This window comes from Pterocles gutturalis, unplaced genomic scaffold (genome assembly GCF_000699245.1).
Source record: "Pterocles gutturalis isolate BGI_N339 unplaced genomic scaffold, ASM69924v1 scaffold6194, whole genome shotgun sequence".
NCBI classification, from domain to species: Eukaryota; Metazoa; Chordata; class Aves; order Pterocliformes; family Pteroclidae; genus Pterocles; species Pterocles gutturalis.
Genome location: NW_010128006.1, coordinates 4,756 through 24,175, shown reverse-complemented (window position 1 = coordinate 24,175; position 19,420 = coordinate 4,756). Strand labels below are relative to the sequence as shown.

Sequence of the window (19,420 nt, the reverse complement as noted above, 5' to 3'; positions counted from 1 at the left end):
ATTTCAATTCATAGGTCAGCAGGGTCTTACATTAGGATGACTGTTAAATGCTCTCTCTTATCCTGCGAAATCATTGTGCTGCCATTGAGTACTTTATTTCCTGACAATGTGAAGTCTGTACAGTGAATGTGGAATTATTAATTTTCTTCTTTCTGCTAAGGTTGATGACACTGGCAAGCATCGTTTTGCTAGACATTGTGCAAAATTAAAATAGGGGTGCCAAGATTAGAATAGGCCAACAACAGTGGTATTGCTCAGGCTGCTTGGTCAGGACCGTGTTGTCTATTGTCAGAAGTGTTGAGGAATGCAGCTTACGTCCATCACTTTGAAAGAACACTCAGTGGTCAGCAGTGTGACTTCATGCAACTGGAAAATTCACGAGGAGGTGTCTAGTCAGTCGCTCAGGGTTCAGGCGGCTCTGATAACAGTTACAGTGGCGCTGGGTGATCTGCCGGGAACAGATGTGTGGCATCCAGAGAGCAGAGGGGAGTAAGAAGGTAAAGCAGGAGGAAGAACTGGCTGGGACTCAAAGCAGGGACTCAGGCTGGTGGGTGCGGGAGAGCAATTGAACAGATGGGGCTTTGGAGAAGAGGATTTAACGAGGGTGGGTGGGCAAAGGTCAGAGGATTGATGGGGAAGATGGGACGAGCTCCCCAGTAGGACTGGAGAGCTGGAAGGGGAAGGGAACAGTGATTGCAACAGAAACTCTTACAAAGTGCTGTTCAAGTGACTGAGAGGTTTTTGCTACTGAGACTTGGACAGATTAGGTCTAGTTTCTCCCCCTGCCTTCGAGCTTGTCTGATGTACTCAGTGACTTGTTTTAAATACTCAAATTTCATGTTTCTCTAATATTCTTCTGCTTCCATATTAATGTCCCCTAATGAGAGCAAGATGAGAAAAAATGTGAGATTAGACTTAATAATTCAGTCATAGGGCTTTTCCGTGCCTGGCCTGACGTGCTGAGGATGCAGAGGTTATGGGAAGTCCACCTCTGACTTCATACCTGTTGTTGTCCTAGGTGAAAAATAAGAAGCTGGTTGAGCTGCTGAGGAGGAAAGTTCGTCTTGCCCAGCCTTATGCTGGTGTTTTCCTTAAAAAGGATGATAAGTAAGTTGTTTCTCTTGATTTTTTTTTTTTTTTTTTTTTAAAAAGCTATTTCCATGACTAGGTTGCATTTACACTAAAAGCTGTGATCTGAGATTCCCTGCCCTGGATAGTGTTACAGAAATTGGGTGTGGGCTTGGACTATCCTCTTACCATGGCAGTTTTCATTGCCACTGCCAGCACTGCTGGGAGCTTGTGTCTTGCTTTAGAAAAGGCTGTTATTATTTGGGAGGGAGAAAAACCATCCAGGTAGCTGGGTGATTTGGAAAGGGGATACGTGGTGGTAACAGTGGGGATAAAGTTAACTGTCTTTGCTCCTGAGTCCAGTTTAAAGTTCTGCAGCCAGTGATTGTTTCTTTCTTTTTTAATCTTACCTACTTTCTGAAAGTTCTGAACATCTACTCCATTTTTTTTCCTCAATAGCAACGAATCTGATGTGGTGGAGGATCTGAATGAAATCTACCAGGTGGGAACTTTTGTACAAATTCATGAAATGCAGGACCTTGGAGACAAGTTGCGTATGATAGTCATGGGACACCGAAGGTAATTCCTTGTACTTCCACTGCATCTCACCAGACTTTATCACACAGATACATCCCTTTATTGTTTTCGCCACATATGTGCATTTTCATACACGGCTCATGTATGGCATACCACAGCATATCCTGAAAGTGCTCTGGTGCTCCAGCCCCAATATTCTGTGTGCTGTTACAGGTTAGCCCCAAAAAGGAAGAGCTCGTGCCTGTCGTTCTTGTATAAACTGTTATGTGATGCAAGCAAGCATTCATTAAGCTGAAGTTTAGCAGTTTCTTTGACAAGTACAGCAGGGTTTGGTAATTGTGAAATAAATTCTTGGGAACTAATTCAAGACAGTATTTTTGCTTTTTTTAAAAAAAAAAAAAGTGATACAGAACTGTAGTTATGTCTTGTCTACATAGTCTTGTCCTAGAACTGAATTGAAGAAAGTAGGGTTATTGTTGGGAATATATGTTTAGCCATTTGTGCCAAGTTTCTCGACCTAAAGCAATATAAAACTGTGGTTTTAAAAGCATCAAATAATTCTCATTAGAAGGGAAAATACAAGGACAGAAACATGATAGGGGAGGCAGATTCAGGGTGGATTTTGCTTTGAAGTATTGCTTTTTTCCTCTCACTCATTTTGCTTCAGTTACATTTGTTCTGGACAGCAACGAATGGGCAGTACTTCTCCAAGCAGAATTTGTGGGAGTTTGCAAGTCAACTCCTTTCCAAATGAAGTCTTAGACCTCCTGCTGCTGCACAACCTTGTTTGAGTAGATTTTGGAAATAGGCAGCTATTGGTTTTGGTTTACTTGGAGTGGAGGTATTTCCCTATAACTTGGAAGGTGTGGGAAATTGGTCTTTATTTATTCGATTGAGACACAGAGCACTGGTCAGTCACGTCCACGGGAACCACACTGGGTATCAGATCTGCGGAGCATGCTGCATTTACAGGGAAAAACACAGGAGAGAAAACTCTTATATCAGCAGCCAAAATAAATGTGGTGCCCTGCAAGTATGGGTCCTCTCACTTCTAAATCCTTCCCTTAGCTCTCCTCACACACCTTGTAGCATTCCTTCTGGGTCAGGGCAGCAGCTTCTCTAGTCGATCCAGAGATATTTACGTGCTGACTGGCCAGCCGGCTGCTGCCACGCTCTTTTCCGGTTGCCCTGTGAGGGGATGTTCTTCAGTGCAGCAACTGATTTCCCTCACCAGCAACCCCACCCTCTAGAAGATGTGCTTGAACTTAGTTGTCTGTGGTTGTGTTCTGTTCACAAGAGTAGCCAAAATCAGCCAAAAGTTGCTAGTGGCAGGCAGTTGGAGTAGTTGAGAAGGTCTTATTTTTTGAAGGAGATCACATGGAAAATAAGACCTGCACCCTGCGCATAACGGCCGTTTTCCCATGAGCTGGGACTCTGATACACCACAGGGTTTATTGGACTCCAGATTCACAGCCTAGTAGGACAACTGTGTCAAAGGCTGTTGCAGTTCTTGAGTGTTTGTCTAGCACTCGTCTTTAGTGGGGAAACCTTTTAAGCCAGTGGAGAGGTCAAGATTTTGATCCCTTTCTGGAGAACTGTAGGTCATAATCTGTATTGAAAACATCTAATGTGAGGTGTGCACAGCAGGCCAAGTTCAGTAGAGTTTAAAAACAGTAACAGGGAAACTAATTTTTTGGAAGGTGATTATGCCATGTGATCTAGCCTGTGGCTTTTAGGGATTAATACTCAGTTAATTGTTGTGGAATATATTGTGGGTTTGATCTCTTTCTAAATCATAATCTAGGAAATCTGTTTGTGTAATAGACCAAAATTTCAAATGTCTAGGTATGGAATGACTTAGTATTGAGTATTACAGTAGATATTGCAGCAGATGTGGTTTAAAGCAGAGAGATTGATTGCTGAGAATCAGAAGACTGAAAAAGCAGAACATTATCTGCAGAATTAAAGTGAAACAGTGAACTTGCTTTTCAGGAGAGACAAGAAGAGGGTATGAATCCATATCAGAGTTGTTGGTTCGTGTAGCTAGAGAAACTACCTCCTGAGCAGACATACTAACAATGATGCCTTATTGATTGTTCATGTGCTGCAACTTGTCACTGAGAAATCAGTCAGTCTGGGATATAGAGCTTTGTGTGCATGTCTATGTTCACCAACATTATTTAGGTTATTTTTTTTAATCATTAGAAATCTGTTTTTGTAGTTCTGCGGCTGGTTTAAGCTAACATAGTTTATGATAAAGGTGCTGTCAGCTGCCCTTGGCCTCTCATTCACACACCAACTGGCTAATTCAGTGGTCAGTTAACTTTTTTAATGGCAATTTACTTATTGTAATTTACTTCGTAAGTCCTATCGGTATCTACCACTTGATTATTACTGTTTTACTAAGTCAAGCCTTATTTTGACAAAATGAACCAAAAGCTAAATCTTGTCAAAACACATACAATTGGTCACCTTTGTCAAAGTTTGAAATGTTAGTACTCAATATGCAACTTAGACTCTCATGCTGAAGAGTTGAAATCACGTATAACAGAGGATTGATTGTAGATTGTTTCTTTTGGCTTTCAGGATTCGTATAAACAAGCAACTAGAGGTTGAGCCTGAGGAGCCTGAAAATAAACAGAAAGTTAGAAGGAAACAGAAGCGCTCTAAGAAAGAAGCTGAAGAGGAGCCTGGAGCAAAGGACCAAGCTGTCGAAGTGGTACTAGATCCTGTAGCTGCTTCCTCGCAGGAAGTTCTCATGGTAGAAGTAGACAATGTAGTTCATGAAGATTTTCAGATCACGGAGGAGGTTAAAGTGAGTAAATTAATCATGCAAGCCTAGACTTGTCCTGTAGAGTTGCATCTGCAATTCTTGTTTAAAAGGAAGAGTTCTAAAATCGGGCTGTAATTTTAGGCCTCAGAAACCAGTTCCTCCTTCTCACAGTCGCTGCACGAGGTTATTATGTGATGTAATGGTTTTGAACCCAGCTAGCGGCAAAGAGATACCACACAGCGGCTCACTCACCCCCCTCCCCCTCCTCCTGGGGATGGGGAGAGAATTAAAGGGGTGAAGGGAAAAGAAACTTGTGGGTGGAGATAAGAACAATTTAATAACTAAACTACAACAAAACTGAACATAATAGTGATAATATATACAAATATATAAATGAGTGATGCACAGTGAAGCTGCTCACCACCTGATGACCAACCTCAGCCAGTTCCCGGCTAACGATCCTGGAGCAGGGAAAGTCCTAAAACCTCAATCCTGGAAAAGAGATAAGAGCCTGAGCGACTGAGAGCTGACCAAGGGAATGAGGTGACCCTGAGAGTGGGGTGATCAAGAGAGAAAGAGAGAGAACTTCTGGACAGACCCTCATCTATATACTGGGCATGCCATGCATTATATGGAATATACCATTGGCTAATTTGGATCTCAGTCCTAACCCTGAGGTGGAATCCTGGGCTGGTCACTGGGGCTGTGCTCCCTCCCAGCTCCTCCTGCCCCTGCAGACACGGGCACAGCAGAGAAGCTGGAAAGTCCTTGACTGTCCTGGCAGCAGCTCTGCCCATCAGTGTGTGATCGGCTTCTCCTCAGCACAAACCCAAACCAGCCTCACACCAGCTAAAATGATGAAAGTGAACTCTGTCCCAGCCGAACCAGGACATAGGAGAAAATGATTTTTCATTACAGCAGCTCAATTCCTTAGAACGGGTCACTTCAAAAAGTTGCTGAATTAAGAGGTTGGGCTGTGCTTAAGTCTGTGTAATGTCCTCTATCAAACTGAGTCTTTGCTCCAAGGTGACTTGAGTGGTCAACCTGGTCATATCTTCTGGCCAAGGATCTGTTAAGTTTTGCACGTGCAGGAAGCCAGCCTATAGCCCTTCTTGCCTTTCCTTGTCTCCCAGGAGGAAGAACTGCACCAACAGAAAGTTCCATCGCAGCGCACTATTGCAGATGGGGTCAGGGGTGGTGTTGCTGTGCTCCCAGGCTGGAGAGGTTGGGGAATGTCGTATTTGTACTGAGGCCTTATCTGTCCTTTTCCAGTCTTTGTTGATTACATCTTGTTGTGTTCATAGGCGCTTACTGCAGAAATTGTCAAAACAATCCGGGACATCATTGCCTTGAACCCCTTGTACAGGTATGGATTTCCCCTGCTGCACTGCTTATGGGAACAGCGTGTTCTGTTCAGGCTGGAGTACACTGAAATTTTCTATTCCACTTGTCCTTTTGCTGTAATGAAGAAGAGATATTTGCTGAATTGTCACCTAGAATTTTATTTGGGATGCAAGCTTTATCATCCATTGTTGGAAACAGGGGAAGTTTTGAAAACTGATATGAAATGTAGATACAAGGTAGGACAGGTGACCTAGGTCTAAATGAAGCTTGCTGCAATAAGTCTCATGGGCTGCTTGATGCAGTATGAGCACAGAAGAGGCTTAGCCTACTGATATGCAAAAATTTAATGTATCTGTTAAGAGAGCATTTCATATATTTGGTTTTATTTATCAGCGATCATTCCTTTTATCAAGTGATTTATGTGTTCACTGAGTTTTGGCTTAGTCAAATTTTTAAAAAATTAGTTCTTTTGTTATGAAACTGAGCGATGTTTCATTTCTTTACTCTGTCATAACAAGCAAATAACTATAAGGATAATGCCTTATGAATGTAAACGTTCACTGAGCATTTTGGGCTTTATTACCATTTTTTCAGAGAGTCTGTGCTTCAGATGATGCAGGCTGGACAGCGTGTGGTAGATAACCCTATCTATCTGAGTGACATGGGTGCGGCACTAACAGGGGCAGAGTCGCAAGAACTTCAAGACGTCTTGGAAGAAACCAGTGTAAGATGAAGCTTTTAACTAGAGCTATGCTAACAGAATCAAAAGTATGTCTGCTACACGTCATGGTTTCTTTACCAGCCTCAGTACAGAGGGGACTTTATTACCATGATTATGGGTTACCATCAGTGACTAGGTTCCTGTTGAAGGATACAGTAAGTCATTAAAAACTTGCTTTAAGGGAAAGGTTGGATGCTCTGTGTCTCTGGTGGCAAATGATTGTCTTTTGCACATGGTTGCGTGCTGTGGAGTTGCTACACGGTTTGTCTTTTTACATCTGCACGTGCTGGAGAGTTCTCCCTGGGCTGAGTTCTCTGTTGGGGCTTTTTATTCTCCCTTTCTCACAGGGGGTTGCCAAGAGTATGGTGTCTGAAAACTCACTTTGTGACTATGTTTTCCAGATTCCCAAACGACTTTACAAGGCCCTTTCCCTTCTAAAGAAGGAATATGAGCTGAGCAAACTTCAACAGCGTCTTGGAAGGGAGGTAAGTTTTTCAAGTAACACATACCTTGTATATATTTATATCATGTCCACCACTGTGATGTGGTGGATGTGCATGGCCAGTGAAGAATTTTAAATCAAGGCAATGGTACACACTCTAAAGGGAGATTATTATAGAATTAAGATTTGATATTCTTCTTCTGTTAGAAATTCAATTTTTCACGCACATTGTAAAAGTAACAAGATGTGAGGATATGGCATCTGCTGTTTGAATGTGTCCAAGTTGTAATTGCACGCAGGCAGGTAAATCCTAGAGGACTGCAGTTTACCAAGCATCTCTGTGAAAATATACAGCATGATACTGTATATGGCACAGAATACTCTAAGTATCACTATGTTATTTTAAAAGACCCTCTGCTAACCACTGTGAACTTCAGCAGTTCCTGACTGTTCTAAGTTTTAATCATAATACAGTAACTGCGTCAAAATGGTAACTAAGTATATGAAGTACAAAGATTTGTGTTCCTGGGTTTATTAACTCTCAATAATTGGGGCTTTTAAAATTTATGTTAAGTGCAAAATGCTTTTGGACCAGACTAGCAATTCTTGGAGACTTCTTAAGCAAATTGAAGCATCCAAGGATGCTGAGAGGGCTTACCGATGTCCTTGTTTTGTTGTCTCAGTCGTTAAAACACTGTCCACTGGGGAGTGGGAAAAGGTAAACAGGATGCCCATCGTCAAGAAAGAGAATTGGGGAGACTACAGACATGTCAGCTTGCCCTCAGTCCCTGGGAAGATTACGGGGAAAGTCCTGCTGGAAGCCCTGTACAGGCAAATGAAGGAGGACATGATTTGGAAGAGCCAGAAGGGATTTTCCGAGAGCAAACTCCGCCTCATCAACCTGGTTGCCTTCTCAGATGAGAAGGCCTGGAGCACAAGGGGAGAACAGTGGCTGTTGTTGCCTTGACAAGGCCTTTGTGCTCAGCCCGTGTATTCTTATGACCAAATTGGGACGTTACAGAGAGGCAGGATGTAGTACAAGCTGCGTGAAAAAATTGGCTAGACTGCTGAAAGGGTTGTGATCAGCACTATATAACTGCAGCTAGCTACTAGTGGTGTCCCTCGGGTCGTCAGTAAGAACCTCCTCAGGCTCTGCAAAGAGAAATGAATAGTCCCACACCTGGGTTGGAATAACCCTGTGCAACAGGACAGGCTGGGTGCCAACTGGATAGAAAATAGCTTTGCCGAAAAGGGCTCTGAGGCCCTAATGTCCAGGAAGCTGACCATGAATTGGCAGTCTGTCCTTGTGGCAAGGAAGGCCAACCGCGTAGTGCAGTTGTGTAGACAGCAGGTTGAGAGGCACTAGAGAGAGCACGTCTGGCTTAGTCTGCACAGCCTTCGGTCTCCCCAGCATAAACAAAACACTGAAGTACTGAATCATGGCCAGTGCACGCCTCTGAGATGCAGAGGGAGCTGGAGTATGTAACAGAGTGGCTTTTTGTGTTAGAACATGTTGCAAATGATTTCCAAGTAGTAATTTCAGTTGCTGAGAAGGTTAAACTGAGAAGTATTTGGAAGCATTTGTTGTTGGATGGGTTGTACTAGGAACAGAATACTCACTCTGTTTGTTGCTATGTTTAGGTTGAGGAGAAGATAAAGCAAACACATCGCAAGTATCTTCTCCAGGAGCAATTGAAGATCATTAAGAAAGAGCTAGGTTTGGAAAAAGAGGACAAGGATGCTATAGAAGAGAAATTCCGTGAGCGACTAAAGGATCTGGTAGTGCCAAAACACGTCATGGATGTGATTGATGAAGAGTTGAACAAGTTGGGCTTGCTGGATAATCACTCCTCAGAATTCAAGTGAGTGCATGGCTGTGTCATCTGCTGTCAGGGTTAGTTGGGAGAATGAGAGAAATCAATTCTGTGGAGCTCTTACCTTAAGAGTTTGTTTTCTCTTTTTGTCGTAGTTGTTTTTGATAATTTTAGGTCTTCTCTTGCAGCCTAATGCTGTGGGTAAGAACTGCGCAGTTCCTTACTGCTCATTAAATGTCCGCTGATTCCTTCAGCCCTTAATTTTGGCTCTTCTCTCTTGCACTTGGGAGTTTTCCTTGGCTGTGAGAGAAGAGAAGCTAGTTGCCAACACATGACATTGGCTAAGCCACCTGAGGTGGTCCCTGAAGTGTTGGGCAGTGTTGGAATTGCGAAGGAGTGAATATCTTTTACCACGTAATACGTGGCATGGATTGGCAGAAGCTGAGGTTGCTTTGAACATTTCTTGTCTGTTGGCATGGTGTGTGCTGTAGAACACAGCAGGCAGTATACTCACCAGCGCTTTAATGTCCTGGATCTTTGCTTTTAAAACTAAGTATCTTTTATGGAGTAAAAGAGTGTGTGGCTTACTTGCTACTGTGAAGAAAGTTAACTATAGCCCAGCCGAAACCAGGACACAACATTTGGATGAGAAACATCTTGATAATCGTATACTAGGAGGAGGAAGGAGGAAGCTGGGAGAGACACCCTGGGCTTCACAGCCAACATAGTACATTTCCCACAGGAGCAGGTTTGCAAAGGAAGTAGTTGGGAGAAAAAAGCTGAAGCTCTCTTGGTGTGGCGATTGCCACAGAGTGAATCCTGGGACCAGCCAGCTGAGCATGGGGAGGCTGTGCTGCGCTTGTGGTCGTGATGGCACACCACTTACTGTTTACTGCATCTTGCAGACCTCCCTGTATATTTGTGTCCCTGATCTGAGTGGATGGAGTTTTAGAACAGATGAGTGCTGCCTTTATGCACTTGTGTTCTCCTCAGTAGCAGTCTGTTTAAACTGATTATCTCAACCATTATCTCCCAGTCATAAATCGTGCTCTGTCGTGTTGTACATCCAGCTGTTTTACCTTCTTTCTGAGCCAGGACTTTTTCTTCTTTATGTTGTCTTGCTCCACTGGGGAAACAGAGAAAACTGGTTTTCTATCTTTAAGTTTTGTGACCTGATCCAAAGACTTGACAGTAGTGCAGAGCTTACAAACAATCCTCGTCTTGAGACAGGAACCAGCCAGACACCAAAGAATCATACAGGGAGTTTGTGTGCAGAAATCTAGGTCTTTGCATTATATGTTGGAGGCTCTTTGTCTCAGGAAAGCAAAAGCTGTGAAAAAAAGCTTTGATTTTTTTGGGTGGGGAAAGGACAAGGGAATGAAGATCATAACAAAAGGTTAGCAATGACTGCCCGGATAATGATCTTCTTTTCATAGTCTCCCTTCCCAGAGTAGTTTATATCCCACTTGTTCTGGATAAGGTTATTTTGGAAGGCAGTGGAGGGGGTGGCATGAGCTGGCTGTTGTCAAATCACTCTCATTTGTGTGTTTCTGCCAGTGTTACACGGAACTACTTGGACTGGCTGACGTCTATCCCGTGGGGTAAGTGTAGCGAGGAGAACCTGGAGCTGAGCAGAGCCCAGGCAGTTCTGGAGGAGGATCACTATGGAATGGATGATGTCAAGAAGCGCATTCTGGTAAGGCAGGAAGAGGCAGTGTGTCCCATTTCACACTCTGCTTAGCCTGAGGCATTTCGGTTGTGTTTCACATTGCAGCTCTCCATTGGATTTGTCCTGGATCAAACAGAAAGCTGAATCAAAGAACAGAATGTTCTGGTGATCAGTTAATGTGTTTAATTACTTGTGGCAATGAATGTCCTGTTCGGATGTCAGACAGCAATATACGATTTTGCTACTTAATGCTGAGCAAGTGAATGAGTGTCCAAAGGAAGCAGTCTCTGGATTTTAATCAGTTCATTCAGAGACTGTTGAAATGGTTCCACTGCACTGGCAGGGGTACTGCCTTTCTGAAACACACTCGTACATCTAATAAGGGGGGAAGTTGTCTAAGATGGATGTTTGCCTCACAACATGTACCTGTCCCAGAGTTGTGTTGGGTGCTGAAGGGTTTATAGCCTGTGCAATACAGTTTTTATGTAAGCAGACAGGGTAGTTTTCAGTGTTGCCTTGTTCCACAGCTTCTGCCACTTTTGCCGGAGGATGTCCTGCCTGTGCTTACTGTGGTTAGGGAAGCTGCACTAGGTGAGAGTAGATACTTGCAGCAGGTTGCAACAACTTCAACAACTTGCTGTGGGAGCTGCCTTCCTTTCCAGGGGACAGGAATAGGCTGCTCGTCGTAGCCAGCCAGTGCATTCCGGCAGTGAAAGACAACCCCAGGGCTGGCAGGGTTTGTGTCGTGCGTGGAAGCACCCAGTGGAGCGGAGACAGGTGCAGGTTTTGACTTTGCATCAGCAGGTCGTGGTGAGAGCTTAGCAGATTTGGTGAAGCAGTTGAGTGTAGCTAGCCTTGAACTTGGCCATTTCTTTCCAAAGAGCGTAGTAAGGCCGTTTGGCTTACTGTTCCCGCATGCTGTAGACAGCAGAGCTTTGTGTTGTTACCTTGGGGACAGCACCGATGGCACTTAGGCCACCTCAGTAATTGTTATGCACAGAAACCACATAGGCATCTCCTAAGCGAACAGTACGAATGAGTAGTAAATTCTTAGACATCCTGGGATTTTGCTTCTATTAAATTGCCTTGTTCCAGACTCTTCTAGGTAAAGATAAAGGTGGTGAAGTATCTCCTCGCTGACAGCCAAACAGGGCTGCTTTCCCTCGTAGTGCCCAGGACTTGTGAGTAGATCTCCCTATCTGCTGTACTATTTTGAATGATTTATGGTAAGCCTGTTGTTGCACGCTTCCAGGCAGATAACCCCTCCTGAATGCCAGTCTCTTCTGTTGCTTGTCAGCACTATAAGGGCCGAGCGCAGTCAGCACGAATACAGATTTAGGTTCAGTGGCATCATCCAGGTGTGTGGCTTTGGTTATTGATGTGAGTAATTCTGTGCAGAGGAGATTCCCCAGTTGTAGCAATGCAAAGGAGGTTGGTAATTTTAAGGTACTGAGAAATATCTAGGCTGGTTTGAGCCTCAATTAGATTGGTGCTGTTGTCCTTGTATTTCTGTGGAGTTCAGTGCCGTAGGTGGAAGAGTTCAGGGCTCATCTTTGCTAAATAACTGGCTTGTTACAGGGGAACCACATCTCTGCCCACTTGCAGTGATTCCTCCACTGTAAACGTACGAGCAGTTGAGATTTCAGTTCAGAATCTTTTGATTTCTCAACTGATGAGTGGTATTTGAGGGTTGCCTAGCATCGGAGTGTGAAAAATGCAAGTTTAACTTAGCAAAGAAGTGGTACAGTAGGATGTGCTCACATGGAGCTTGAGAGACTTGGGTGACAACTAAGGAAGCTGGGAGGAGAGTTAGAAATCTGTCTTCCAACTTCCAAGTCAGTGGAGGGAGAGACTGCTTCTCCTGCTGAGATGAGTACAGAGCACAAAATGCAAGGACAGCCAAGTGTGTAAATAACCAGAGAGAAAAGAGGTGTACCAGTGTCCTTACCTGGCTTCTCCCCTCGCCCTCCCCAGCTCCTTTGATGACCAGGTTTGTGGATGGTGCTCATTTTGTAATCGTTGGTTGACCTGATAACAAATATGTTTTGGTGTTGCTGCAGTTGCCCTCTGTTCACTGCTGGTGCTTCGTCTGTTCTGCAGGAATTTATAGCAGTCAGCCAGCTGCGAGGATCCACCCAGGGGAAGATCCTCTGTTTTTATGGCCCCCCTGGGGTTGGCAAAACCAGCATCGCCCGCTCCATTGCCAGAGCCCTGAACAGAGAGTACTTCCGCTTCAGTGTTGGAGGGATGACTGATGTAGCAGAAATAAAAGGACACAGGTCAGTGTCACCTCAGCAGTTTCTCTATTCAGTGATTTTTACTCATGTTGTCAAAATAGGAACCTCACTGAAGTTGGATAGTGTGTCATTTTCATCTCTGTCCTATCAACCCTTGCTGACAGGAGTTGAGGTATGGGAAGGGGTGAGAAGGGCAGAGTTTGGAACACTGTCATCTTTGTGCCTCTGAGTGCAGTCGCTCCCTGTTTCTTGTGTGTGTTTATGGGAGGTCTTTGAAAAGCTGCGTGAGCTACCCAAAAGCATTGGCCTGATGCCAAGTGCTGATTCATGTCTGTCTATAAATGCCAGCGCTAGAGAGTGGTGACAGTTTGAACAGGGTCATTCACACGATCAGGAGTGATTGAGACTTGGTTTCTAAATAATCAGGATGGAGGTGCTGCATGAGGAAAACTTGGGAACAATAATATTCATGGGACAAGAAGACGTGAAAACAAAAATCATTAAATCTGACCCTCTCATGGGTTTGTTTTCCTTCCATGTACACCTGAAAACAAAGCCAGCAGTGTTTTCAAACCAGTGAGAGTAGCTGTTCTGCAGTGTGAATTGGACCTCCTAGGTTGTCCCCTATATGATACAGAAGCAGAGAGGAATATTCTGTATGCTTTTCAGGATGTTCTCTGCTCTGTGCCTCTTGGCATTCGCTTTGTTGTTACTCTCTTGCTCTGCTTCTTGTATGTTCCTGGATGTCAGTTTCCTCTTGCAGAAAGATTGTGTTTTGCTTTTAGCAGTTTGATCCTTCAGAGTATCTTTTGATTTACACTGATCTTCCTTTTTTGTCCCAGCAAGGGAGGGAATGAAACATTCCCTTTTCTAGGATCTCTTTACCTAAAGGACAAGAAGTCACTATTCAAACATCTCTGTTCCCAGCCTTACCTCTTTGCTTCCCTGTAACTGAAAAGTGGTTAGAACTAAAGATAAAAACTGCAGTCTGGGAGTATTCTGCCAAAATTCATGTCTGATCTCTACTAGAAACAGACTAGATGGGTCTTGGTGCTTATGATGGGGATGGAGAATGCTTTTGATAGATGTAGAAGAAATATAGACTTGTTTCCCAGCAGGACATAGCTGTTCTATCAGCTGCATGCTGTCTTGTGTGATGTGTGCTGTCGTTTATAATGGTCCCCTAAGTGCAGTCTCTGGTAAAACAGGAGGACGTATGTTGGAGCAATGCCAGGAAAAATCATCCAGTGCCTGAAGAAGACCAAGACAGAGAATCCACTTATACTGATCGATGAGGTGATGTATCTGCTCTTTCTTCTAGTTTTTGCTCTTAAAAATATGTATCGATTCTTGACCTCAGTAGGAAAGGTAAAGCAGTAACTCTCCTAAAAATCTCAGGGGTTTTTTATTTAAATTAGGCTTGGCTCTCAAATTCTTTTGGCGAAAGTGATACCTTAGACCTTTTATTTTCTCTTCCTATAACAGACTTCAATATTTCAGTGGTGCCCTTCTCATTAAATTGCAGCTATTTGGATCCCAAGGATTCTAGTGGAGCTGGCTGGCTATTCAGAGGCTTCGGTAGCTCTCGTGTTCCCTGCCTAGGTGTGGGGACATCGTTGTGACAAGAGCGCTATTGCCTATGTGATTACTAGAAAGAGTCACTCTCTCAGCAGGTCTAAAGCAAGAATAAGGTGCTTCCAGTGAATTTGTGGTCTGATTTGAAAATAAATGAGACAGAGCTACCAACCTACTGCTTTGTGGAAAAGCCAGTAAGGACAGGATATTTCAGAATAGAATAAAGGTCTCTAGCCTCCTTGTGTACCATGCCTGGGAAAGACCAACAGCAGATGTCTTGGGAATGGTAAGGGGGAACAAGAAACTGAGTAATGAGCTGCAGTGTAATGTAACAAGTGAGTATCTTGATTTGAAAGGTAATGAAACTGTAGGTCAGGGCACTTAAGTGGTGTTGGTGAGGAGCCGTAGTAGCAAATTGCATTATGTCCATGTAGTTAAAACAACTCTTTAGGGAGAAAAAGCAGTGGAGGTCGCAGCAGGGCTGCTGTCTTCTTCTGAGGACATGAACAATGCTGAAAGAGACAACAACGCTGGACGTGGTCCTGGGCAGCCAGCCCTAGGTGGCCCTGCTTGAGCAGTAACATTGGACAAGATGACCTCAAGACGTCCCTGCTAGCCTCAGTCAGCCTGTGATTCTGTGAAAGCCGCAAGGGTCAAAAGCTGAGCTGGGATGAGTGGCTGTGTATAGGGGCTTTGCACCTTGGGCAGAGTAAGGAGAGTGTCTCAGCTTACGTATTAGGGAAATGGTATAAGCTAGCACCCTGTAGTCCTCCCACTGTGGAGTACCTATTGTGCTCTGTGACTATAGCTTAGCTTAGTTTAATGAGCAGTAGCCCACTAGTCCGTTTTGATTGTATGCGCTCTCCCCAAGACATCACGGTGCTTCTCTACAACTCTGTTGAAGTCCTGTGTCTTGTCAGGTGTATCGTGCGCTCCTGCGGTAGGATGGTGGGGACTTGGGTGAATGCACAGGAGACTGATAGACTGGTAGTGGCTGTTTATGAACAGACACATTAAGATTTTCAGATGGAGCCGTTAAAGAATCTTTGCGTGAGAATTTATTGTGGTAAGAAACTTCTTAGAGCATTTAAAGTTTTTTCTCCCATAGGTGGATAAAATAGGAAGAGGATATCAAGGGGATCCATCCTCAGCCCTTCTAGAGCTGTTGGACCCAGAACAGAATTCTAACTTCTTGGATCATTACCTTGATGTTCCTGTGGATTTATCAAAGGTATTTATCTCTTCTGCAGAGGTGGTAGAGTTGGGATGTGTGAATGTGTATCAATGCAGAGATTTCCTGTCCATGAAAAGATGCTGACATTGTAATCAGTTGGAAAGTCAGACAGAAGGGATGGAGACATGAGTGGTATAGGGCTATATCTTCAGGAGCTGGCTTTAACCAAAGTGTCTGTACGTATTTAAGAGAACACAATCACTGGCATGTGTCCCTGTAGAGCTTGGAACACAAAGATGCGTGGTCTCAGCTGGAAAAAGTGGGAATTTTTATTCTGTGTAATGATTGTCAGAGCTGCTATCACGTGAGGTGAATTGATGGATCAGAAATATCTATACATAGTTTGGTCACTTCTGTGCTAACTGCGTAGAAGGTAGAAATAACCTGGAAGTGAGCTCTAGATCTCCCCAGGCAAATAGCTCCTGGTCCATCTCGGACCATTCCAGGTGCTCGGTTTCTGCTGTGTGTATTTCTAAACATTTATTTTAGGGGTAGGGAACATCCTACTACATAGTTCTAAAAGCCAAAACGTTTCCTGTAATAAAAAGTAGATTCCACAGAGAAGATGATCTTGCTCCAGCCCTCGGACAGAAAACCACGGAACTGAGGAACTAATAGGGTCTTGTAATATTTCTAGGTACTTTTCATTTGTACTGCTAATGTAACGGAAACCATTCCAGAGCCGCTGCGGGATAGAATGGAAGTGATCAATGTGTCGGGATATGTAGCAGAAGAGAAACTCGCCATTGCAGAGGTAAGAGAAACCACTGATGCACTGTGAATTACATCTGATAAAATGTTTTTGGCAGATTCAGGCTTACATATTTACGTCCCAGCTGTGTCACAAAAAATTAGCCACGTGGCATTTCGGACAGAGTTCCTCTGATTTGAACACTCCAGTGTTCCATGGGCTGAGGACTCCAGAAGATGGCATTGAGCTAACAGCAGAAGGAGGCTGGGAGAACGGGAACCACCAGGCTTTTGTCACAGATGCTAACAGAAGGATGTGGGGGATGATTTCTTTCAGAGGTACTTGGTCCCTCAAGCACAAGTTCTGTGTGGCTTGGATGAAAACAAAGCCAAAATCACACCGGATGTCCTGACTGTTCTCATCAAGCAGTACTGCAGAGAGAGTGGGGTGAGGAATCTGCAGAAACAAGTAGAAAAGGTATGGGGAGGTTGTGTGTACCCGTGACCACTGTGCTCCAGCCTTCACAGCTTTTCCTACAGAAACAAATTCCTGTCTCACTCAGGTATTGAGGAAATCTGCCTATAAAATTGTGAGTGGAGAAGCAGAGACGGTCCAAGTAACACCTGAAAACCTGCAGGACTTTGTAGGAAAACCCATCTTCACTGTGGATCGCATGTATGAAACCACTCCTCCAGGAGTGGTGATGGGTCTGGCCTGGACAGCTATGGGTGAGATTAAATTACTTTTGGGCTAACATCTACATTTCTGTGTCATTTTAAAAAATCAAATATGATAGTCAAACTGAATTTTCCCTACTGAGTCCAGTGAAGTGCTTCTGCTGGCACCAGTAAAATTAACTTCTGTGGCCTTTTAGATCCTGACTGATCCCTGAAGAAGGGACCCTTTCTTATTTCCTTGCCCAGGCTCATTTTAGCTTCAGGCCAGCGTGTTTTCTCTTTATGCTGCATATCCCGGATGAGCCACATCTATTAGGAACAGCAAGGATGAAAAGCACAAGCTTTTCCAGAGAGGACAAGACCTGGTCTGCTTCCTTAGAAGCAGGAGGTGCCATTCTGATGTGGGGCACAGCTGAGGCATGCTGTCACAGCACTGACTTGGCTTTCGATGTCACGGGCAGACAGGGGTGTCCCAGCACTCTGCTGGGGGGGTGCAGTTGGCCAGTTACCGTTCACTGGATTGCTCCCCTAGCAGCTCGGGGGTTATGTGCACCGCAGTGTGGAAGTACAGCACCCAGCAGAGGATAGGACCCCTGCGTGCTCTAATTGACCCGGGGTGGAACTGAAGTAGTTACGAGGGAAATGATCAGTGTGGTGGAGAAGGTAAATAGATGTCTGACACTGGAGAGCTGAACTGGCTCAGCGTGTTTTATGGGACGAGCTCATCTTACTTTTTGGCTACAAAGAGCCTGAAACAATTATAAGAACTGATTATTTCCAGTAAATAGGGATTGCATGCGTACTGGTGGAGTGTGAGGTCCCAAGAAGCAGTGAATGGAGACTGTCAGTGCAGGTGCTGTTGAGATGTCTAGCCTTCCCGAAGGGATTTGGAGAGCAAGTTTCAACTGCTCTTTACCCAAGATCTAGTGTCTCACCAGAGAGCCCCAGTTCCAAATCCCTGACATTGCTTCCGCATCACCAAAACCTTCTGGTTTGATTTTCCTTTAACTGTTCTCAGGATGTTGTTTTTCTTTTCTTTCTTAGGAGGTTCCACTCTGTTTGTTGAAACATCCCTGAGGCGTCCCAAAGACAAGGAGAACAAGGATGGGTCCCTTGAAGTAACCGGGCAACTGGGAGATGTAATGAAAGAGAGTGCCAGAATAGCTTACACATTTGCGAGAGCCTTTCTGATGCAGAAGGACCCCAACAATGACTTTCTTGTGTCTTCCCATATCCACTTGCATGTGCCAGAGGTAAACTGATACAGAATTCACAGAGCACACAGAGCAGCTAGGCTGGCTTGCTCCCCTAGATATGAAGCTGGAAAGCACTTCCTTTGTCCGTATGTTGTGCAGAATGCCCTCTTGTAGTAGTAAAACCTAGAAAAGAGGACATTTTCCTCAAGATCCTGTGAAAGCATTCTTATGAGCTATGTTTCCATTCCTTTCTGCAGCGAGCATGTGGCAAGAACACAGGGGCTGGGATAATGCTGTTAGGAATCCTAGACTTCTGTTGGAGCTATTGGCCCTATTGTGCAGGTGGAGGAACTATGGAACAGAGAGAAGGGATTTGGATAAAAGTTGATATGCAGCTACAAGGAAACCAAAGTTTAGGTCTGGGATGGGTTTACCCTTGGCTGGGAGTGAACCCCACACAACCTGCTCACTCCCCCCCCCGGGGATGGGGAGAGAATTAAAGGGGTGAAGGGAAAAGAGACTTGTGGGGTGAGATAAGAACAATTTAATAACTAAACTACAATAATATTGAAAAGAATCCTATATGCAAATATACAAATGAGTGACACACAATGACACTGCTCACCGCCTGATGACCAAGGCTCAGCCTGTTCCCAGCTAACGATCCCAGAGCAGGGAGAGTCCTGAAACTGCCCTCACGGAAGGGAGATAACAGCCCAGGTGTCGCTGACCGAGGTAGGGAGAAGGCCTTGGGAGAGGGACCACCTGGAACAACATGACTCAGAGCAAAAGGGATCTGGAACAAAAAAAGAGACGAGCTTCCGGAGGGCCCTCACCTATATCCTGGGCATGACGTGTCTGTTATGGGATAGATTATTGGCCACTTTGGGTCTCAATCCTGAACCTAAGATCAAATCCTGGGCTAGTAACTGGGGCTGTGCTCCCTCCCAGCTTCTCCTGCCCCTGCGAGCAGCAGAGAAGCTGAAAGACCTTGGGCTGTCCTGGCAGCCACATAAACATCACTTCTTATCAGCTTGCTTCTGAGCACAAATCCAAACACAGCCTCTTGCTGGCTATTGTGAAGAAAGTGAACTGTCTCAGCTTAACCCAAGACAAGGTCTTTGTGTCACCAGGCCTTCATAAAAGACTTCAGGTCATTTGCATGTAATTGAAAATACTAGTCTTGGTCTCTGTGCCATGGTTCCTAGTCCACGTAGCAGCAGTGATTGCCTTTTCCCAGGGTCTGGGACTGAAAAGAAACGCACGCAATGCTCAGAGGGGCAGCAGGCTGTGGGGCTGTTGTACTACCACTGTGCCCAGGCTGTGCTTCTGAACTGCTGCGTGCTTTAACCTCATCCTCAGTCTCCTTGTTGGAGCTTGCTCCGTGAGGAATGAGGACTGAGATAGTTGCTAACAGATCAGCCAGCTCCAAGAGCAGGATT

At 44.6% G+C, this 19,420-nt stretch overlaps 1 protein-coding gene across 1 annotated transcript in view; it reads left to right on the top strand.

Moving 5' to 3' along the window:
- The first annotated feature begins 1,024 nt into the window (after nucleotides 1–1,024).
- LONP1 (lon peptidase 1, mitochondrial) overlaps nucleotides 1,025–19,420 on the top strand; it is a 20,480-nt gene continuing 2,084 nt past the window's right edge. The window contains exons 1-15 of the mRNA XM_010079460.1: nucleotides 1,025–1,107; nucleotides 1,528–1,647; nucleotides 4,192–4,420; nucleotides 5,683–5,744; nucleotides 6,317–6,446; nucleotides 6,845–6,928; nucleotides 8,527–8,747; nucleotides 10,257–10,395; nucleotides 12,469–12,647; nucleotides 13,814–13,901; nucleotides 15,289–15,411; nucleotides 16,052–16,168; nucleotides 16,442–16,582; nucleotides 16,668–16,833; nucleotides 17,827–18,035. Coding sequence (XP_010077762.1) covers nucleotides 1,598–1,647; nucleotides 4,192–4,420; nucleotides 5,683–5,744; nucleotides 6,317–6,446; nucleotides 6,845–6,928; nucleotides 8,527–8,747; nucleotides 10,257–10,395; nucleotides 12,469–12,647; nucleotides 13,814–13,901; nucleotides 15,289–15,411; nucleotides 16,052–16,168; nucleotides 16,442–16,582; nucleotides 16,668–16,833; nucleotides 17,827–18,035 — 1,938 coding nt within the window. The 5' untranslated portion in view covers nucleotides 1,025–1,107; nucleotides 1,528–1,597. The remainder of the gene's footprint in view (nucleotides 1,108–1,527; nucleotides 1,648–4,191; nucleotides 4,421–5,682; nucleotides 5,745–6,316; nucleotides 6,447–6,844; nucleotides 6,929–8,526; nucleotides 8,748–10,256; nucleotides 10,396–12,468; nucleotides 12,648–13,813; nucleotides 13,902–15,288; nucleotides 15,412–16,051; nucleotides 16,169–16,441; nucleotides 16,583–16,667; nucleotides 16,834–17,826; nucleotides 18,036–19,420) is intronic.